Source organism: Vanacampus margaritifer, chromosome 16 (genome assembly GCF_051991255.1).
Source record: "Vanacampus margaritifer isolate UIUO_Vmar chromosome 16, RoL_Vmar_1.0, whole genome shotgun sequence".
In the NCBI taxonomy this organism is placed as follows: domain Eukaryota; kingdom Metazoa; phylum Chordata; class Actinopteri; order Syngnathiformes; family Syngnathidae; genus Vanacampus; species Vanacampus margaritifer.
In genome coordinates, this window is record NC_135447.1 from 15,545,604 (window position 1) to 15,568,206 (window position 22,603).

The 22,603-nt window shown below is 38.5% G+C and overlaps 2 protein-coding genes across 4 annotated transcripts; one reads left to right on the forward strand and one right to left on the reverse strand.

Moving 5' to 3' along the window:
- The first annotated feature begins 209 nt into the window (after positions 1 to 209).
- On the forward strand, positions 210 to 7,503 carry LOC144036316 (uncharacterized). Its single transcript, XM_077546849.1, has 7 exons — positions 210 to 321; positions 1,162 to 1,244; positions 3,130 to 3,881; positions 4,708 to 5,026; positions 5,101 to 5,161; positions 6,865 to 7,087; positions 7,193 to 7,503. The coding sequence occupies exons 2-7, from the start codon at positions 1,200 to 1,202 to the stop codon at positions 7,434 to 7,436; spliced, it is 1,644 nt and encodes a 547-aa protein (XP_077402975.1). The 5' UTR covers positions 210 to 321; positions 1,162 to 1,199; the 3' UTR covers positions 7,437 to 7,503.
- Positions 7,504 to 8,970: 1,467 nt separating this feature from the next.
- On the reverse strand, positions 8,971 to 22,314 carry stt3a (STT3 oligosaccharyltransferase complex catalytic subunit A). Of its 3 annotated transcripts, none has more exons than XM_077547624.1 (18): positions 22,174 to 22,314; positions 21,405 to 21,525; positions 21,266 to 21,326; positions 21,067 to 21,188; positions 20,828 to 20,973; positions 19,700 to 19,790; positions 19,509 to 19,615; positions 18,198 to 18,362; positions 15,992 to 16,172; positions 15,755 to 15,910; positions 14,385 to 14,476; positions 14,162 to 14,317; positions 13,318 to 13,506; positions 13,104 to 13,220; positions 12,932 to 13,034; positions 10,285 to 10,473; positions 10,042 to 10,157; positions 8,971 to 9,360 (listed from the first exon to the last, which is right to left on the reverse strand). In XM_077547624.1, the coding sequence occupies exons 2-18, from the start codon at positions 21,490 to 21,492 to the stop codon at positions 9,322 to 9,324; spliced, it is 2,118 nt and encodes a 705-aa protein (XP_077403750.1). In that variant the 5' UTR covers positions 21,493 to 21,525; positions 22,174 to 22,314; the 3' UTR covers positions 8,971 to 9,321. The 3 variants fall into 3 exon arrangements, with proteins under 3 accessions (XP_077403750.1, XP_077403751.1, XP_077403752.1); XM_077547625.1 differs by lacking the exon at positions 22,174 to 22,314 and adding an exon at positions 21,984 to 22,111; XM_077547626.1 differs by lacking the exon at positions 22,174 to 22,314 and adding an exon at positions 22,088 to 22,110.
- Between the last annotated feature and the right edge of the window lie 289 nt (positions 22,315 to 22,603).

The following is a 22,603-nucleotide window of genomic DNA, read 5'->3' on the forward strand; positions in this document are numbered from 1 at the left end:
TATATATATATATATATATATATATATATATATATATACATTAAGCCCTTGTTGGGAAAAAAAACACTTAGAACAGCATTTGTAACCGGTAATCGTGGAATGATATTTAGTTTCAAAATAATTCAAACCTGACTGTTCTTCGACCTCGAGCCTTGTTTTGATTAATCCTATTGGTTGTTGTGACGCCTCGCGAGAGCGCCCTAACCAATAAGAGAGCAGCAGCGGCAAGTCAAATGATATGTTTGATTCAATGCAAGTCCAGTGGCTGGTTTTGTTGCGTTAGCGAACTGTTTCAGTTTACAACATAAGCTCAACCGAAGGGTAAGTTGTTTTAAATCTTATATTGACTGATGTAAATATTTAAACGATGCTATGCACCGCTAACGCAAACAAATTGTGGACAGCAACAGCTAAAATCCAAAATGGTTCTAACGCCCTAGCAAAGGGGTAACACGCCTGGTAACAGTTTATCAAATAATGCATAAAATCGAAGCTTTACTGAGTTGAACGACTCCATTCTTTCTTTCTAACATCTTGAACGCTCTAAATTCAATGCTATAATGCTTCTTGCTGCTGAAGGTTTGGTGTACAATAAAACGCTTTTAGTAAAAATACATTTAGATGTATTGTTGTATTATGCAAAGGTTATATTTACGAATTGGATATTTTGGCGTGACCGGCAACTCACCATCTATCGCTATTTTGCCGTGAATCGCGCGAGAACTACCGGTTCAAGTACGAATTCTGCTCCAGTGAGTTACCAGATCGTGGCATACTGTTGTTGTTTTTTTCTTTTTAAACTTTAATTTCTTGCAGTCAGTCGAGATTTGTAAACGAGTGGTTTTGAATTTTCCACATTTAAAGCTGTAGAAGACGTGATTACTGCATTTCAAAAGTGTGTCCTTCTGCCTGATAACTGTACCCAAAGGTTTATGTTTAGAGCAAGGCTGGAAATGCCGATAACAGCACATTCAAGGTGACAAAACAAAATGAAAACTTAGTGGAAAGACACAGAAATTGGTGAAACTAGGCAGTGCATGACTTGGTCCGGTAAAATATCCACTACCTAATATATAATATGGATTGGATCCAATGTATTAAATTGAGTTGAGTGGATTTTTGTTACTGTGATTGTTTGAATGCCTTAATCTTATGTTCTAGGACAAACACGTGGAATATCTCGAGGTTGCGGCTGCACCATGAGCAACACTGCTGTTTCAAGAAAAACCCCAGCCAACAGAAAAGTAAGTTACTGAGTCATCTTACTGGGAGTGACATTTAATCAAAGAGGGTATATTAGAGATTAAAGGCAGAGGATATATTGCCGTGACTGACCACTCTCCTGCTGGTGCTATTTTGCTGTGAACAGCTCTGATTGGTCAATCGACGGACTAGGCGTGGTTCCTGCCTCGCTTCACCAACTTCTGTGTTTTTTTTCCCCCATTAAGTTTTCATTTTGTTTTGCCACCAAAGATAGGCTGCTATTAGCATTAACCGGCCTGAGCATAGACCGTTAGTCAGCATTACTATCCTAACCTTATCCTTAACCTTCAGAGCAGGCTTATCAAGCTGTAGGACTTTGTGACCTTGCACTTCCGGGGCGACTATGCAAACCAATTGGTTGAGAGCTAGTAAACTTGGTTAACTAGCTAGTTGCCAGTCACTTTAAAAAAGGCATTTTGTCATTTGCAGTCAGTTCATTGGAAATAACATCACATTTGCTCGGGGCTCAGATAACGACCGATCACGGCTCCGCTTCAGAAGGTGAACCGTGATTGGTTGTTACCTGAGCCTTGTGCAACTGTGAGGTCATCTTCAGTCGACAGCAAAATGGTCGTCCCCTGAGATGATTTAAAAACGGTTAGATTTTGCTGCTTCACTCTATTTCCCAAATGGAATATTAATCAGAATGCCATATTTAGACGTCTATTACTATATTGTAAAGAACTTTTTGGGTCGACTTCCTCTTTAATTGCCATTTGTGATTATTGCCAACAAGATGGTGGCAAAGTACACATGTAGCTCTTAAACTTTTTTATTTTTATAGTGCTTTGGCGCCAAGATGCCACATAATGAGACGTGGCTTTGCCCTGATAAAAAAAAACAAAAACAAAACTGCAATCAGGAGTTTATGTGCTAACAGACATTCCAAAGTAATTGGCATTTGCAAATTCACCTAACTGGGAATATACAGGGTCCAACATACTATATGCAGATTGTATCCATATCGGTAATGTGCCACTTGAAATATTCATGTAAATAAAAAAAGTCATTAAGGCTGTGCAATTAATAGAAATTAAATCGCAATTTAAATTATTACACTCCACAATTACAAAATGAGCATAGTCGTAAAAAAAAAGAAAAATGATTTATACTATTTTTTGAGTTGTTTAAATAATACATACATTTGCACCTTTCAAAAAAAAAAAAATATATATATATATAACTAATTACATTAATTTAGTTTCATCCAAAGGGAACGTTCATAATTATAGTGTTTCAAAGAATTTTATTTCTCTTAATATATATTTTTTAACATTTTCTTGCTTTGTACCCCCCAAAATAAATAATCGTCCTACTGCATAATGCACATGCTGCACCCCAACTTGGCAAGTTTTTTGCCAACATAAAAAAAAAATAATGTATATTATTCGAAATTCTGTTTGGTCCAAAAGAACTTACATAATTATAGTGTTACTATTTTTGGTAGAATTGTTCTTAATATTTTTAAATGCTTAAACATTTTGTTTTGTACCCTAAAATAATCATTTTAATCGTGATTTCGCTTAATGCCAAAATTATCCTGATTGTTCTCTTTTCCATAATCGAGCAGCCCTAATTGAAAAGAACTTAATGGGTTGATTTATTGCCAACGAGATAGTGGCAAAGTACACATGAAGCACCTAAACTCAGTTTTTTGAGACATGGCTTTGCCCTGATAATAAAACGGCTAATGTGAGTTTTTGTGCTAACGGACATGTTGCAAAGAAATTGGCATTTGCAAATTCATTAAACTTATTTAAACTGGAATTGGGAACTTGGACGCAAAAATTTGTGTAGCGGAATGGAAACAGTCTGCTTTAAGCTTCCGAATTTCAAAAATGACTGTTTATTTTTGAATTGTTGCAGGCAAACAAGGAGAATTCTGAGCCTGCAGATGGAGTCAAGTCTTTCATCAGAAGAGACTTTTCAAAATCAACATCATCGTTCCAATTTAAAAGCAATAAGAAGCAGGAGATGCTGGGAAGAAATGGCGCCAGTAAAATACAAGATGCAAAGTCCGCGTCGTCAGTTGAGGTTGTGAGACAAAGCAAGTCCACGCAGAAAGATCCGAATGGAGGCGCTGTCGGTGAGGTCAGACGGCGACAAGCACGTAACCAGGCCGTTCTCACTGAACAGTCAGTGAAAAACGCAAAAGTTGTTACAGATACCCCAAGGGCACCCGCTGTAGCGGCTTCATCCAAAGTTGTCCCCGGCATGTACAAAGGTAAAATTGTAGAGTCCAAAATCGGATCCATTTGGAAGTCGAGTGCGACAGCAGCACCTAAACCGGAAAGCCAAACGGTTGGGAATTTGACAAAAAGCAGGTCAAAGTCTGTTAGTGATGTCCCTCGGCGTGTCCTGCAAAAACCTGTCCCACCAAGGTCCAAATCGGTGTTGGATGCATGTGCGCAAGTGTCCAAACCTGCGGCCATCGGCCGTCTTCCGGGGCCTCGCCCTGCTCGCCCTCAGACCTCCAGACCTGACCCAAAGACGTTAAGAAACGCCACAGTGACAGCCACCAAGCTAAAGGTTGCGCTAACTGATAAGAAGGTCAAGAAGCCTCCTGTAATAAGCACCCTCAGCCAGTACAAGTCCACTGAAACCACCGAGGAAAGAAGGTGAAAGTCTTATTTTCGGAAAAGGATTGGGGCCAGTGAATAGGGAGAAAAAAAGTTTGGCAGAATTCTCACTTTAAAGTCAGAATTCTGAAAGTCAGAATTCTGAGAATAAAGTCAGAATTCTCACTTCTAAATAAGAATTTTCACTTTATTCTCAGAATCCTGACTTTAAAGTAAGAATTCTGAGAATGTCAGAATTCTGTGAATAAAGTGAATTTGCACTTAAATTCAGAATTATGACTTTAAACTCAGAATTATTATTATTCTGATATTAAAGTGAGAATTCTAAGATTAGTCAGAATCCTGAGATTGAAGTCAGAATTCCAACTTCACTCAGAATTCCGAAAATTCTCACTTTTAATATCAGATTTCTGATTTTAAAATGAGAATAATAGAAGCACTAATAAAGTCAAAATTCTGAGAATAAAGTCAGAATTCTGACTAAGTGAAATTTCTCACTTTATTATCAGATTTCTGACTTTAAAATAAGAATAATAGAAGCACTAATAGTCAGAATTCTGAGAATAAAGTCAGAATTCTGACTTAAATTATAAAATTCTGACTATTCTCAGAATTCTGACCTCAAAGTCAGAATTCTCACTTTACTGTCAAAATTCTCACTTTAAAGTCAAAATTGTGAGAACAAAGTCAGAATTCTCACTTTAAAGTCCAAAATTCTCCCTTTAAAGTCAGAATCCTGCCAACCTTTTCTTCCCCCCCTCTTCACTCGCCCTAATCCTCTTCCGTACTTATTTTTACACCCTGTGTGATTTTTCTTGACATTCGTCATGCATGCTCAGTACTTTCTTTTCTTTCCTCCCCGCAGGGCAAAATTAGCAGAGTGGATGGCTTCCAAGGGCAAGACACTCAAGAGACCCGCCATGACAAGCACACGCCCACAAACAAAAATGTCGGCATCTGTAAATCCCAAAGCCCGTGTAAAATCCCAGTCTCATGTGGAGGGCCAGCAGCATGAAGGAGAACCAGAACCCAGTCTGGACCTCGCTGCTTCTGCTCCTTACCCAGAAGGACAGGAAGCCTTCGCCAGTGTGCTGCTGCAGAGTCCAGTGATAATGAACACAAGTTTCAACCTTCCAGAAAACACTGATATGGATTTGCCTGTTGAGCAGGATGGATTTGATAATGTGAGGTGTTTCAACGAATACCATTGAATTACGATTTGTTGTGCTTAATACTGAAGGGATTGTTGTATTTTTAGGTTGTTCTGAACCTGTGCGAAGTCCTGGAGGCCATGCCGACGCCTTCAAAATACCAGGATGGTGAGTTTAGTTTTAGAGCATAAAACCACGTTTTTATTATCGTTTACAATGGTGCTGAGATATACTTAATACAATTTGGTAGCTCTGCAAATGAAAGTATTACCGCTCTTTATAATGTGCATAAAATGCAGAATATCAGACAATCCCATTTAGCCATCGGTGGAAAGTCTAATTGAAATTACTGCAACTGATTTTACTACTGCTACTGCAAAGTGCATGAATGATACTGTGACATGTTGTGTCTTGTGCACAGATTGAAGTTATGTCGCTATCGTACTTAATTACTTGCCCTTTACAAGAGTCTGCAGCATGCTGGGCCTAATTATGATGCAACAAAGACGGGGGTTTTATTTGCTCACACCAACTCTGGTCAGCACACTGAAGCAATGTACACTTCTGAATATTGAAACGGCAAAGATAATGAAACTAAAGAAATATTGACTTGCCCTTCAAACATTTGCCAAAACAATCGGTTGATTATTTTCCCCTTTAAAACGTTATAATCAAAGAAACCCAAAGTTTCTGATGCTGGAAAAGTAGCCTGAATGCACCACTTTGCTTGCATAGCATTAGCAACTAGCAAGTGTGTAGCCGTAGCGTATGTTATTCTGGTTATTCTGTTGTCCTTAAGTGTCCTTTAAGCTTAACTGTAAAACGAAACACACGACAATAAGAATTACATCCACTGTATATTTAAATGCAAAACATGCTTTGTTTTTAAAACATCACTAGCTTAGCGCTAATGCTAAAAGCAAAGGGAGGATCCCATTCAAATGCTAATGAGAAGTTAGCATCAACTTTGGGAGTCTTTTTCCTTCAAATAATGAATATTCACACAAATGGTGTGGGAACACATACCCACAGGTAAGATAACACACCGCAAAAGCACAAATTCTTCAATATGTGTGAAAAAACAGTTATTTTAATAGAATTAAATCGTAACTTTCTTCTACTAGAGCTGTCAAAATTAATAAACTATTTTAATAATCTAGTCATTTGGAGCCATTCTTCAAATTTAAAATTGTCCAAATCCTCTGATTTCAGCATATCAACAGTGATTGTTCACTGATTTTTGTAGTCCTTCATGAAAAAAGATTATTTTCTGTGTTTAATCAAAATAAGGCATTTGCGAACATTTGTTTGTACTTTGGAAAACAATGACCAAACCGGTAACATAGTACATCACTTCCCCCCCCCCCCCCTCCTTTTTAATCACTATATGAATGCAAAGTATGAAAAACACCAATCACTGGTTAATAAACAGTAACTATGGAAACAATGCTTTTGTAATACACTTTAATGCAAAATTCAAATGAATCCTTTTAATCGATTCTCAAAATATTCAATAGTGATAGCAGTACACTGAAGTACTGTGCACTTCTGAATATTGAAACAGAAGATATATGAAATGCAATGAATTTAATGAATGGGTGGTAATAGAAAACCAAAAAGTCACATTTGTCAGAAAATGACTTGTTGACTGTGATAACTTTCCCTTGGCTTTTAGTTACCTCGCAATTGAAGAGTTTTGAAATGCTACCAGGGTTTTTCCTGTCTTAAATTAAGGCAATGGTGGTAAAAAAAAAAAAATATATATATATATATCAATTTGAGTCGGCTGTTTAGTTAAAAAAGAAAGCAACATTTACCTGTATGACAATACACTGGCAATAAGTCCTGAGTTCCGCCATTTTTGTTCCCAGAACTCCCGCAGAGCACAGATGTGGGCAACGTCGCCGAAGAGGAGGACGGAGCTACAGAGGATGATGCATGTGTAAAGGAAGATGCTAAGGAGATGTGGAAAAATGAAAAAGAAGGAAGTGAAAAGAAAGTGTTGAAAGTTGAACGTAATGATGAGGACGTGCCACAGATGGAGAACGCCTATGTCGTAAAATACAGTGTAAAAACGACTCCGTATTTGCAAAGGTCAGCTGTCCTCTCCAATCATGACAGTAACCTCGCATTGGAATGCCAAAGTGTAAAAGCTCCACCCCAGATGTCAAAACTTGATTTGTCTTTTGTGTGTTGCAGTGTGAAGAAAACAATCGAAGGTGAGGTCCAAACGAGCGCGTTGGGACGGAAAAGCAACATCAACGATCTGAAGTTCCTGACGCCGGTGCGCCGCTCCCGCCGCATCGAGCGTAAATCTTTACATCTGCCATCTGCCGTGCTCGATCACGACCCATGCGTGTCGTCGCTGGCTGAGCTGGCCAAACTGGATGATCTCAATGCTTACGTTTATAGAAAAAATTCTGCTCTCATGGAGGAAGTTTAACTGTACTGATGCACAATTGCACATGGTTTGGCTATACTGTACACTATATTATATATACATATATATATGTGTGTGTGTGTTTTAAGATTTTGGGACTGAACCTAAACAAGGTGTCAACCTTCTTTAGGTCTACTAATTTTATTCTCTGTCCAGTGAATTGTAATTGTTTGGTCAAATGTTAACATATTTGCGTACCCACTCATAAATTGTGACTGTATTAACTTTCATGTTTGTTTTTTTAAATAACTACTGTAACTCACTAAAATAAATGCAATTTTGTCTGACTTTTTAAAAAAGGTTTATTTTCTATTGGTATACTCTACACTTGCCCATTTTGGAGTAAGGAGAAACCACAGTCTATCTCAGCTTGAGATGCGCTAGTACACAGCCCCTACATTGGTTAGTGAAATGTGGAACTTGTGACAGATCTCGTTGGGAGTGTCGCTGATAGATGATGTCATCAAGTGGCGCCTATTGTTGCATTCAAGGATGGTCGGTGTCAGTACCAGATGTGATCGGGCTGCCAGATCGTATCGGGTCGCCTAACGAACACGTCACACTACAGCAGACGTGGGCAATCTCGGTCCTCGAGGGCCGGAGTCCTGCAGGTTTTGGAGGTTTCTCACTTCCAACACAAGCTGATTCCAATCAACAGGATCGTTATCAAGCTTATGCAGAGCTTGCTGATGAGCTGATCATATATCAGCTGTGTTGGAGAAGGGCAACATGCAAAACCTGCAGGACTTCGGCCCTCGATGCCCACCTCTGCACTACAGGATTGGCAAAAAATTATTTAATGAACAAACATCTGAAAGAAAATATTAAAGATGTAATTCAAATAACGAAATTGTAAAAACGTAAATAAATCTTAAGGATTTAAAAGCAAGATATATTGAATAAATACACAAATTAATTGCCTGAGATGTGACGAATATTGTCAGTTTACATTGCTAATGTGGTCCTATTATCATTAAGACAATTTTTTTTGTGATGTATTGTAATTTGTGAACTGCTAAAAAAGAAACCGAAGTGAAGCGTCTGAATCGCGCATTTCGTTAGCGCTACTGTACTGACGTCATCGGCAAGCTAGACGGCGTTTCAATCAATTTTTTTTAGGGTGTATTCAGACCCACACTGAGTTCGTTTCCCACGCTGATCCGGACCTTTTGTGCAGGTCTGAATACAGACAAACGAATCCTTGTTCGTACCAAACAAGCGGACCGACACCGATTTTTTTTAGGCGGTCTCGGTCCGCTACCAAACGCACTCGGTGCGGTTCGCTTCGCAGTCTGAATACAAACCACGGCTAATCCGCTCCAACTGCAGGCCTTTTTGGGTTTAACAAGTCACCGTAGCCAAGCATTGCGGGGGGGGTTACATTGCCCAGTAATGAATAAATATTGTTCTAAATTCATTCATTTTCCCTTTGGGGTAACAAATTACCTTTGACAATTGCGAAGCTATATCTGTCACAAGTGTAAAAAAAAAAAAAAAAAAAACTCTTCCCAATGACAGAAAAAAAATGAGGCACACATTTTTTTTCCCTCCCAAGTTTAATCCTGCTTTTTTTGACCACATTGTACAAAATCAAAATGGCGCTCCAAGGAACACTGTTGTCTTTTGGACACTTTATCAAATTAGGCTTCCCAACAACAAACTGGGTAATATGAAATCTCATCCCTTGGATTCCTTATGAGACATTTTTTATAACAATTAAAAAAAAAAAAAAGAATCTCTCACATACACACCCACACAAATCTCGTTGCAATTTTCTTCCCCAAAACAAACTGTATAAAAAAGTATTGTTGAGCAGCTCATCTGCTGACCACAGGGGAAGGTGTTCAGTGCTGTCTGCAAACAGGGTGTTTCGTTGTCTTCAGGCGGTTTATGTTCTTGAAAGGCCGCGGTTGTCCAGATCTTTAACCTATAAATTAGAGAATGAGTCATCACGTTAGAATAAATATTCGGCAAGACACATCTCTCAAAATTCCAATTGTTTGCTCTGGGCCGTGAGTATATCTGTGCCATCGGAGTATGAATATAATTATTATTATTTTATAAAGCATCACATTTATAAAACCATTAAATCAAAAATAAGGGTACAATATTCAGTTTCAAAAAATCTAAATTCAGTGTAAAGTATTTGCTGTAACATTTAACATGCACTGTCAAATAAGTGTTCAGCCTCAAATTCAGCATTCAGCTTGAAAGTGAAAAACAACAAACTACTTAGCTGCTGTATGCACTTTCGACCAATAGATGGTGCTAACAGACTATAACATGATCCATATCCCTCATGAGTGCCTGCTATAATTGTTTTTGCCTGGCTTTTCCCATGTGACACAGAATTTGAATAATTAGAACAAAAAAAATGTAAATTATTATTTTACACTGAATTTAAATCATAGATTTGTTGCGTCATCACCTTTCATCTTTAACCACACTCAGTTCAGCGAGTTAAGAAAGGTGAAGAATATAAAATATTGGACATTCTTTTTCTATTTAATATTGAATTCCATGCATGCAAAACTTTAAGTCAAGGTGAAAAGCAATGTGCCAAATTAATGACAATGACAGATGCCATTTGCAGTAAGGAGATTCTTACCTTGTATATCCTAACAAGCCAATGTTCTGTCGTGTAGGCCTCTTCCAACACATCCAGTTCAAAATCTTTGTTGCCAATTTCAGCATTCCTCACTCTGTCATAACCTGGTGGGCGCTCTGTAAAGAGAAGTAGTTTTATTTAATTTCCAAAAAACAAAACAAAGAGACTTGTATCTGCGTTTTCAACAGCTCATATTTATATTCAATCGAACCAACTGTGAGGGCGTGGCTAAGTGTTACTTACTGGCCTCAGTGTAGACCTGGCCGAAGCGGTAGTAGCACATCTTGTACATGAGGCAGTTGAGCAGCACGGGCGAGCCTTCGCGGTCCACCCGGAACTCCCCCGTGGGAGTGTAATAGTCGTGCTCCTTGATGTGCTTGCCCGTGTCAGTGCTGCCGCCGATGCGGACCATCCACAGAAACTTGTTGATATCTGTGTCGACACAATTAAACATCCTAGATGAAATATTTTCTGTTGCTTTGTGACAACTAAAACATTTCATTTGTGATTGACAGTCAATAGAATAGTTTAGCCAAACTAGGACTAAACAAAGGCTACAATACCAATCTTTAACAACGGCTCAGTGGAAAATCGCTACTTTGGTAAGTATCGATACTTACATGTGGTATCCGGATACGATACTAATTTGTCATGGTATCGATAAGACGGTGCAGAGTCCGCCGTGCACAATCTACAAGCAGCCTCCGGCAGCCAGGAGAGTCCACACTACGACATCGCTTGCTCAGCTACGTTTTACAGATGCTAAGTATGGCCAGTGCGGTGACAGGAGGGCCAAAACCAGCCAGTCTTGGTGGCCAACAAAAAGCAAGATGCCTTGTTGCTTTGTTATTAGCCATTAGCCAGCTACAGCAGTTAGCTTTTGCTCAGTGAATGTTGTTTTGTTATTAGCCATTATGTGCTATAAATTGTTATTTTATTATCAAAAGCACTTTTTGGAACGTTGCCTTATTGCACGAAAATATTATTTAGATGTTTGAGCTGTCACAAAAGAAAAAAATATTAGCGTTAAAGTCAATGTTGTGCTTTCGACAAAAAGCGTTTTTTACGTGTTTTTTTTTTCTCAGGAATTGGAATTTTGACAAAACTTGAGATATTCTATGGCTGATAACTAAAGACCGGAATAAGATAGAAATACACTTCCTTTTTCTGATGAAAGAAGACAGTCTAATCTTTCTTTTAGTATGTTTATATAGCAATATAACACATTCTGTGAGCCTTGCAAAATCAGTCAAAATCCAGGAAGACGGCTGTTATTAAAGGGGGTTGCTCCAATGAAAATGGCTGGGATTCAATGAGTTAATAATTGTATTTATTTATTTATTTGCGATTATGTTAAAAAATAAATTTTCTATGCATTTTCCAAGTACAAACCCAATTCCCAAAAAGTTGGGACACTATAGAAATTGTGAATAAAAACTGAATGCAATTATGTGGAAGTGCCAAATTTTAATATTTTATTCAGAATAGAACGGGTCAAAAGTTTAAACCGAGAAAATTTATAATTTTAAAGGGGAAACTATGTTGATTTTAAATGCCATGGTGTCCACAAATTTGGGACAAGGCCATTTTCACCACTGTGAGGCATCCCCTCTTCTTCTTACAACAATCTGCAAACGTCTGGGGATCGAGGAGACAAGTTTCTCGAGTTTAGAAATGCTGTCCCATTCTTGTCTAACACGCGTCTCTCGAACTGTTTTAACTGTCTTGGGCTTTCTTTGTTGCACCTTCCCCTTTATGATGCGCCAATTTCAATACCCGGATCCTTTTCCTACGCAGCTATGATGTTGTAATTGGTGCTGCATGTGGTCTGGCATTAACCGTGTTGAGAAATGCAAGATCTTCTGTGAAAGTGATGATGCCTGGACGGGAGCGTATGTTGTTCTGGAATCTAAATATACCTTTGTGCATTGACGATGCCTTTCCAGATGTGGAAGCTGCCCATGCCACACGCACTCAAGCAACCCGATACCATCACAGATGCAGGCTTACAAACTGAGTGCTGATAACAACTTGGGTTCTCCTTGTCCTCTTTAGACAGTATGATACAGCGCCCCAGTTTTCCACAAAGAACTTCCAATCGAGATTGGTCTGACCACAAAACAGGTTTCCACTTTGCCACATTATCTTTATCTATTCTTATCTTTATTATATTTCCTGGAAGTATTGCTGAGCCCTTTTTGTGATGTCCCTTACAGTAAGCGTTCCTGTTTGTGGTGCAGTGCCGTTTAAGGGCCCGAAAATCATGGGCATCCAGTAGGATTTTTCGGCCTTGACCCTTACACACAGAGATTGTTCTAGATTCTCTGAATCTGTAGATGATGACTACTTCAAACTTTTTGCAATTTTGCACTGGTAAACACCTTTCTGATATTTCTCCAATATATTTCTGCGCAACATTAGAGGAATTGGTGATCCTCTACTCTTCTTCGCTTCTGAGAGACACTGCCACTCTGAGAAGCTCTTTTTATGTTTCAGTCAAGTTGCCAATGGACCTCATTAGTGGTAACTGGTCTTCCAGCTGTTTTTTTTATAAGTGCAATGGACTTTTCCAGCCTCTTACTGCTACCTGTCCCAACTTTTTTGAGATTTGTTGGCACCATGAAATTTACAATCAACATATTTTCTCCTTAAAATGATACATTTTCTCAGTTTAAACTTTTGACCGGTCATCTATGTTCTATTCTGAACAATATATTGAAATTTGGCACTTCCACATTATTGCATTCAGTTTTTATGTTCCAACTTTTTGGGAATTGGGTTTGTATTTGTCTTTTACCTCTGCGGTATCGAAAATGGTATTGAGTATTTTCCTCGTGACAACCCTAATATACAGATAAGCATGCTTGACTTTGCCGTAGTTGTAACATACCATCTGAGGAATAACCCGTAAGTCCTCCAAAGATGACCAGGACATAGCTGACATCCAGCTCCCTCATAATCTCATAGGCTCTCTCCTCAGTGGACGCCATGGCCTTAAGTAGAAGAAGCTGGTCAGAGAGATTCTCATGAGCTTGGCACCATTTACTGCTTAATGAGCTCACCTGGCCAACTCTGGAGATGTGCGTGTTGTTCCACGTGTTGTTGTCCACTAGAATGGTTCGATTTGCCATGGCAGTTATCTGGTAGCCGTAATCCCACCATGACATGACTTTGGAATCCTGAAATCAAAAAGTCTACAATTCACACATTTGCTCTGCAATGACACGAGCTCAGAATTTCATGGTCCGCCTCTAAGGTTTTGGATATGACTGTGACCTCTGGCGTGTTGTGACGAAGCCAGTAGTAGGCCTCTCTGAAGTCATCAAAGATGATGCGGCTGCCATCCCCTCCACGGGCAGACAGGACAATTGAGGGAGAGGAGTAGGCTTCGCTTGTCACCCAGGTGGAGTGGAAGGTGTATGTGATTAGGAAGAAGGCCATGACCAGAATCATCCCAGAGGCAACCTATCAAAGACAACAACAGCTATTTACCATTTCACTTGTATGCTCAAGGTGGCGTCTTGATAGCAACTCATTCAAACCCAAAAACGTGTAAATACGTTTTAATACTTTGTCCTTCACTCCCCAAAACGTCTTTTAAAACTTTTTTTTTTTTAATGCATGATCATACAAAATGCTTTGATGCATTTTCAGACATGAAGAGGTGACCTAAAGCAATGGTAAAACATGGCCAGCAGGTGGTAGCAGAGTATAAGAGGTCAGCCAGGGCCATGTTGCAACAAACTCTTTTTGCCATTGCCATCTAATGCTAATTGCTGCAAAACTTAAACAGATACTTACATATTAATATACTTTTTTTCCTGATGTAAGAAGAGACTCTAATCTCTCTTTTGGTTGGTTCCATGTTTTTATAGCAATAGAACATAATATTATGTGGGCCTTGCAAAATCAGTCAAAATCTACTAAAACAGCCGGGAGCGTAGGGGGTTGCTTCAGTGAAAATGGCTGGGAGTGAATAACATCCACCCAGCCATTATCTGAACCACTTATGATGCCAGGCAGGACCAGATGACATTTTGAAGTCACCCTGGACTCATCAGCAGCTAAATCATTGGCTTACTGTAACAATTGAGACTATCAACTGAATAATTCAACCTACTTCATTTTTAATGGGGTAGGTGGAATCCTGCTGCTTCTTGTTCTTCTTGTCTGGCCTGCTGACATCCAGGTTCTTCATGTAGGTTGTTAGCACCTGGGACACGCCGATGCCAGAAAGAATGCACATGACAGGGGCCAACACCAACATCAGACGAACCTGAAAGACAAAGAGCCATGGTTTTATTCTGGAAACAAAAAGTAAGTCAAGTCATTCCGAGATTTACCATGACAGCTGAGAAGTACATGCTGGTCACTCCATACATGATGATGAAGATCCTCGCATCCGACAAGTTGTTGAAACAGTAGTAAAGACCAACTGTGTTGAAAGGAGAGGACATGTCAGGAAAACAAACAAGTGCTGAGAGTAGAGGTGCAACAATGAAAATCGACAACTAATCGATCATCAAATTCATTGACAATGTTTAATTTCAAATTGCCTCTCAACAGTAAATATTCTCACATTTCTATAGTCCTCTGTAAAAGCACACTCATTATCTTTGTGTTGAATCAAAATAAAACATCTGTTTTTACTTTGGAAAACAATGATCAGCATTCTTCCCTATTTTCTGACGTTAGCGACCAAACCAGTAACTGAATCTAATATACAGTACAGGCCAAAAGTTTGGACACACTTTCTTATTCAATGCATTTACTTTATTCTCATGATTAGTTACTTTGGAGATTCTCACTGAAGGTATCAAAACTATGTATGAACTGATGTTGAGTTGGGTATTCCCCCCCAAAAAAGGTGAAATAACTGAAAACATGTTTTATAATATTATATGGTTACTTTTTTGCATACTCTTGACATTCTTACCTTTGGGAACTTCTTACAGACTGTTGGAAAACCCTTTCAGTTGACTACCTTTTAAAGCTCATCGAGAGAATGCCAAGAATGTGCAAAAATTCATCAGCAAAAGGGTGGCTATTTATTTATGTATTTATTTTATTATTTTCACTTTTGTTTGTTAAGTACATAACTCCAAATATGTTCGTTAGTTGTCATCATAGTTTTGATGCCTTCAGTGAGAATCTACAATGGACATAGTCATGAAAATAAAGCATAATATTGAATGAGAAGGTGACCATTTTCTCGGTTCAACAATTAGGGCAGGGGAGGAGCCCCCATTGCCTCATTGGGTTCAGGTGCAGGACCAGCTGTGGTCATTAGTGGCCACAGCTTAAAAGGCTGGTGGTCAGGTCGGAAGTGGGTCTGGCTTTCTTTGTTTAGCTTGCCACCCCCTATACCTATTTTGTGTGTTTTTGTTTCGCCTATCTTTCATGAAGTGCACCGGTTGCCATAGTTGGTTTCCTCTTTGTTTCATTATCCATGACACAGACACTTAATTACACTTAAAGACATTTAAAATAGAACGCATTTATACGTTTTTTGGGAGCAAATGAGTTAATGTCTTCTTTTTAAATAAAGGATGGAATTAAAAGTTGTTTAAGGAAGCCAGTCGAAAAAGCAACAATCACTACTCGCGTGCATCCTCAGAGAGACACGCGTGGGCTTAATTTTTCTGATTGACGGAAATTCATCCCGACGTCGGAGAACTTTAGCCCATGTTGTAAATGCCGTGAAAACGCTTACCTGGGAACATAAACACCAGCAGCTGGAGGTCAAAATAGTAGGAGGACCATGTTGTGGGCTGATGCTCAGAGACCGAAGCGATAATGGGGATGTTGTTTTTGGCATAGGAAGGGTCCAGCAGGGAGTAGAAACGACCGGTCCATGGGGATATCTTTCCTGGGGGCAGAACAATATAGTGAGAAACAGTGACTTTAGTCATTTGGTTTCACCTGTACCTCCTACTGATTTTGGACCTACCTGTTAGCATGAGAACGGCACCCACGGACAGCAAGAGGAAACCCACCAGGGAGATAACGCTTTTGAACAGCACCTCAAACTGCTGAGCGTTGAGTTTGCTGCGTAGATAATCCACAAAGGCGTGAATCTGGCACAAGCCAAACACACCGAAGGCTGCCATGTGTTCTGAGGACTGCACCGGCTGGCAGATGGGAGAGGACAAAAATGCAGTATTGGATTTATTTGACTTGGTCCTTCACAATTTTACTAGCAACATTAGAGTCAAGGAATTAGATGATTACATGAATTGGGCTGTGCAATTAATCGAAATTCAATTACAATTATTACACTCCACAATTTAAAACAAAACAAAACGTATTTGTCTTAATATTTTTTACATTACAGATACAAAATACAAACATTTTCTTGTTTTGTACCAAAACACAAATGATTGTCCTAATTGTGATTTCTAGTATTACCAAATTAAACGTGATTTATATTTTCTTTATAATCAAGCAGCCCAAACAAATAGTGGGAATGTTCAATACCACTCTTTTTCAGATTAATACCAGTACAAGTATTCCCTCTGAGTACACACCGATACCTATAGTACATAAAATTTCATTTTACACAAGAAAAAAAAATGGGAACAAAATCCTTTCTTCCTAACACAGATGATGATTCGCCACCTTGTCAAACTGCCGCAGTATAGTGCCAACTACTGCCAACGAGGACTTACTGTCACATTTCTTTTGCCTTAAGTATCGTGGCAAGTATCGGCAGCACGGCTGGGTTTAAAATATCGCTATTTGAATCGCTATTGCTTTTCATAGCCCAATACAGATTCATAAAACCACGTATCGATACTTTTATTAATACTGCTTTTTCCGGTAAATTAATGTGCCCTAGGAGAGCACGTACTTGTTCAAAACCTCATGTGAGCGTTGTTCAAATGTGCCCTTCTGTAATTCAGAGTAAAAGGAGCCTAGGCTTACAAAGAAAGGAAACAGCTCAAGCATGCGCTGCTCCGTGCTGCTGATTGCTATATAACTTTAAAAATGGGCTGCGTTTTAATGCAAGCGAATCGCATCGCGGGTCTCCCTCTCGAAAAATACACACATGCAAACACACACTGTTTAGACAGATGCACTATGGAAAAGCGTTTCTTTTTGCAGTAGTTTTAAATGGCTTACCTTAACTAAAATTCTGCGTCACATTGGCGCCAAAAGGAGAATCCTGGTTGTTTACTGCGCATCTTGCTGCTCTAAATAGTAAATAAGTCATACTACACTATAACTTACACAAGACTATGGACTACTTCTTCTACTTCCATTTGATGGTTGTCAAATACTTTTGGTTCATTAGCGCCCCCTTCTTTAGCATAGATACCTATGGCTATGAAGAAGGCCACTGGCGGTAATGCATGACTTCTTCTTCTTTATTATCACGGTTGGCAGGTGCTTTTGGTGCATTACCACTACATTATTAAACGGAGTGCATGCATGTGGCAGTAATTAAACTGTACATTATATGAAAGAAAAAGCAAAAGACTGAACATAAATACCCCCCAAAAGAAGTAAGGTAAGAAATTGAACATAAAAACACAAAATGTGGATGCATAATTATGCACTATGACTGTGTTTCTTATGTAAATTTGTTTTTATCTACTTATTAACCACTGGAACCGTAGCATAAAAACCGTCACTGGAATGTGAATGTCGTGATTTGGGTTAGGGTTTTTGCCACTTTATTTACATAGCACAGTAGTTGTAATTGATTTCTATTATTATGTATTGTTTTTTGATCAGGTCATGTTCAATGATTAATGTTACTGCATTGGATTCAATTAGAAATGTAAATATTCATATTTTTTACTAATGCACCAAGTAAAAGAAAGACGTTTCTACTATTTGCAAGTTTCCCAGATAAAAGTAATATTGGTACTGCATGAAATCCTTAACTGAAATGAAAATCAATGTGAATCGAATCGATTTTGGAAATCTGAATCGATACCCAGCCCTAATCGGCAGCCTACACGAGTATTTGATACCTCCAAATAAGGTTGGTATTGCACTATACTTGCATGGCCGTCCTTAATAAATACAGTAGATTTAAAACATTCTGATATGGTTCCTAGATTGGATATCATTGTGCTGTGCAGGTGCAACCAATGAAGTGTGTAGTGAAACTGTGAAAGTAACCATAACGCAGAAGTTTTACACCCTACCTGAAAACCAACAAAGGAGATCTGCATGGATAGGATGGTGCCCAGGCAGTAGACTGTGCAGTATGCTACATAGATGCGGTGAGAGAACCGTCCGGTGAGCATCAGAACCAGGACGTGGAGGGGGATCAGGTTGATCAGGAACACATAGCCACCCCAGGAGGAAACCTACACACACGATGGATAGACAAGAGAGCTGCAGGAATCACAAATATCGAAACAGTCACCCTATCAGGACATTGAATAGCTGAAAATAATAAAGTTTTCCTCTATATGCATAGTAAAGAAGTCGTTCTGCAGGGTTCTAATTTGTTGAGGAAACAGCTAAAAACTAGGGGTGTCAGGTGAATATTTTTTTTTTTATCGTAATTAATCGCATGACTTCAAGTTAATTCACGATTAATCGCAAATTTTATATCTATTGTAAATGTACAACAAAATATTTTTTTCCAAGTTTTCATACTCTTGTAAACATAAAAGTGGGGGAAAAAAATGTTTACCGAATAGAAACATGGCTGCATCTTTTAGTCATTGAGACAGTCATTTCATAATAATTCATAAAATTGAGTTAAAATTAAAAAGATGTACTGTATTGTAAAAAAAACCACTGTGATACTGATTTGGGTTGAGATTATTTTTCTGCCAATAGATGGCATAATTGCATTTGAAAGACGGTGACAGCTCAGTGTATTTTTCTTTTCATATTAAGAGCTATCTAATCTTTATAATGAAGTAACTTTAAAATGAAGTATTTTTTTAAATTGTAAAATACAACTTGACCCCAGTCTCCACAAATATATGCATTACTATTACTGCTAAATTTTGACATCCAGCTATGTTGCGACTGGAATTCCCCCAGTGCAGGCTTCCCAAGTAAGGGGCAGTCATTAATCACGCATCAAAAAAATGAATGGAACTTTAAATTATCTCAAAATTAACACACTAATTTTGACACCCCTACTAAAAGCATACACAACATTCCATTATTACTCAGTTCAATTTCCTTCAGTGGACAAATTGGTCTGACTGTCTCTATTCTATATACAGTAGCTATTACATCAACAGGTTAAACCTGGGTGCGAAAAAGTCTTTAGGTTGGGTGATGTTCCTTAAAAAAAACTGCTAACGCAACTTTAGCTTTGTTCAAGGCTAAAGTGAGATTTTTAGTTATTAAGGTGAGCGAGGAGAAGCGCAGAAAACAGGCTGAAACGCTGATATTAAAAGAAATTACATGTTATCTAAAACAAGTTGGTAATCCACAAAATAAAACGTACATTTTCACAACAGTTTTTAAAAGTAATTGTATCTGCTCACCATATAGAAGTAGGCCAGAGCACATATAGAGGACCAGTACACAGATCCCGTTTTTACAGCCTTGATCCACATGTAGTACGTCAACAACATGCAGAATATGGCAATACCTAAGTAGGGCAGACAGGGTAAAAAACACTTTGGTATGTGGGCTTTTGTAACATTTAAAATATAGGCATGCATGTAATGTATACCTTCATTATCATAAGAGCCAGCAACAGAACGGGAAATGTAACCAGGTACCACAGCAATCATGGCTGCAGCCAAGAGCCCAGCACCAGCATCCTAAAAAGAAACGTGACTTTGAGCGACAATTATTTATAGCATGAAGCTAAAAACACGCATTATCATATTACAGTGCTAAAACATGAATTAACCCCATTCATCCATGTTTTTAGTACTACTTACCTATGGAGGACTAAAACATATAATACATACATAAATTACTAAAAGTGAAAATAAAAACGGATATAAAAAATACAATTAAAAAATTTTATTTAAAAAAATCATTGAATTAAAAACAGCAAAATATACATTTACATAAATAAATATATTTGTATTTAATTTTTGAAGTATATTTTTTTATATTCATCATTTATTTATTTAGTCATTTAGGTCCATACTGCCAGGATGAAATATTATTCAAATGAGGGGGCGGTCCTAAGCGTGTCTTGGGTTGGACTCTGCCGTTGCAAACTACCTTTCAACGGTCGAGTGAGCGGGTCAGCAAACAAGAAAGTCTCGCCGGCTTGCATGGAGAGCTCTTGCAATGGACGACTATCTTGTCCACTGTCACCACAACTTGCGACTTGAGTTGCTTGACAAGTGGAGGTGACAGTGGACAAGATAGTCGTCCATTGCTGGAGCTCTCCATTCAAGTCGGCGAGAATTCCTTGTTCGCCGACCTGCTCACTCGACAAATAAAAGGCAGTTTGCAATGGAGGAGTCCAACCCAAGACAACGCTTAGGACCACCCCCTCATTTGAATAACATTTCACCCTGGCAGTATGGACAAAACTCAAAATAAATAAATGATTAAATAAATAAATAACTAAAAGTGAAAATAAAAAGATTTCAAAAATTAAATACAAATGTATTTATGTATATATACACATTTAGTTGTTTTTATTTCCATTAATTAATTTTTTTATTTAATTTTCTAATTATATTTTTTAATACTCGTTTTTATTTTCACTTTTAGTAATTTATTAATTTAGTCCTTTATTTATTTTGAATTTTGGCAGTTTTGGTCCTCCAAACTTACCCACCTACAAAAACAATCTTACTCACATTCAAACCTTCTATGATTAATAAGAACTTACCTTCAACTCCTTGGTGAAGTGATAGGTGACAATGGCTGTGAAGGAGGAGAACAAGGGAGCCAGAAAAACACAAACATTGCGGATATCAATGGTGATGTGGAAAAAATGTAAGACGTGGTACAAGGCAGCTGAGGTGATCATCAGTCCTAGTGGGGGAGAAAATACATGCGAGTTAACATGGTAGCTTTTTATGATTGTTTTACATTCATTTGTAAATGTAGTATTTTTCTCACTCCTACCTGGATAAATGGTGCCACCGATGATCCTCCCTAATGGATACCATGCTCTATCATCAAACCAGTTATGAAAGTTGTAAAATCCTTCTTCTGTTAGAAAGCGGGTGGTCCGGTAGTTGAAATATCTGAAGGTGATGGGCAAGCGTAATATAACTTAAGTATGACTGTCAGATCATGTTTTTTTTTTTTTTTTGCTACTTACGGATCAAACTCATGGATGACGCTTTCAAACCTCAAGACGGAAAACAGTCTGGTGGAGAACGCTGCAGAGAAGCAATAAATGTTAACTAATAATGCTGTTGTTTACACGTTAATTATAAATAATTAGTGATGGTACTCACAGAGGATAGCAGCCATAGAAAGGATGAGCAGCTTCAGCAACGTGTCCTGCTTCTCATAGGACAAACGCAGGAAGCCCATTTTTGTCATTGTGGCAGTGCTGGACACAGCTCACCTCACTACCTGGTGAGAGAACAAGCAATGTGTAGTCAGGCAGAAATACTCTTAATTTCTAAAGTGGAAAATAATTTCCATTCTTCCAACGGATGGGAGTCCAACCAGATAAGGCCACGCACTAATAGGTGGCGTCAGAAAACTAGGAAGCGCCTGTTGTTGGAACGTTCTGCAGAAATTTGAGGCAGGGCCATTAACAATTCACATTTGCGTACATGAAAAAAAAAATCTAATATAACAAACTTTGAAGTAGAACGTTTATTCCAATGCATGGCTATTTTACAGATGAGACCATCCTGGGAGAGCTGTTTCAACTGACAGTTACAATACAGTACCACGATCACGTAGTAGGTAAGTCAGCTAAAAACCTAACTTGAAATGCAACAAATCAAAACAACCGAAATCCGAATCAAAGTTCCAACATCACACATTTTGAGTGCTTGATCTATTCCAGTGATTGATTGTACCTTCCAGGAGTCTAAACTGCTAGCAAGGATAAGCTACTCATTTAGTTTCTATACAGTCTAGCTCTACAACTCTTCAGAGCAATGTTACAACTCGGAATAAATACCCAAGCGGCAGAATGGCCTAGTTAAATGCTTGCTATTTCTTTTACAAAATATATTCCATTATTGACGTTGAATTAGCTGCACTTACCAGCTCCGCTCCTGTGAAATCATGAGTTGCAGACAACCGAACTCACTATTCCCACCTCATTCATGACGTAGTACATCCTTATTGGTTGGCCGTCAATCAACCGTGATTATTGTACGGCTCTGATTGGCTCGCTTAGCTGTTGCTCAAATTGTGTTCCCCACCTGGCCGCTTTAGTGTAGTGACGTGTCCTTAGTGCAATAACGCGTTTTGTCTCCCCCTACTGATTAAAATCTGGTGCTTAAAAAATACAGCGAGCAGTACCAGAGCCGAAAAAACTACATGGCAGTACTAAAACATTTACTAAAAACGGCGCGCTGTTTTCAATTTTCATTAGGCTATTTAACAAGATGGCGGCTATACAGCTAGTACGTATCAAGAATGAACAGCCGTATTCACAGCCTGTTTTGCGTAATTCTACAAGGCAAACAGA

Bases quoted from the DNA above. Each gene is read 5' to 3' on its own strand.
- LOC144036316 (XM_077546849.1), top strand. From the start codon at position 1,200: ATGAGCAACACTGCTGTTTCAAGAAAAACCCCAGCCAACAGAAAA. The intron at 1,245-3,129 runs GTAAGTTACTGA...GAATTGTTGCAG, and splicing joins AAACCCCAGCCAACAGAAAA to GCAAACAAGGAGAATTCTGA. The intron at 3,882-4,707 runs GTGAAAGTCTTA...TCCTCCCCGCAG, and splicing joins GAAACCACCGAGGAAAGAAG to GGCAAAATTAGCAGAGTGGA.
- stt3a (XM_077547624.1), bottom strand. From the start codon at position 21,492: ATGACAAAAATGGGCTTCCTGCGTTTGTCCTATGAGAAGCAGGACACG. The intron at 15,911-15,991 runs GTAGGTCCAAAA...TTCTGCCCCCAG, and splicing joins TGCCGTTCTCATGCTAACAG to GAAAGATATCCCCATGGACC. The intron at 14,477-15,754 runs GTAAGCGTTTTC...CTTTCAACACAG, and splicing joins GCTGGTGTTTATGTTCCCAG to TTGGTCTTTACTACTGTTTC.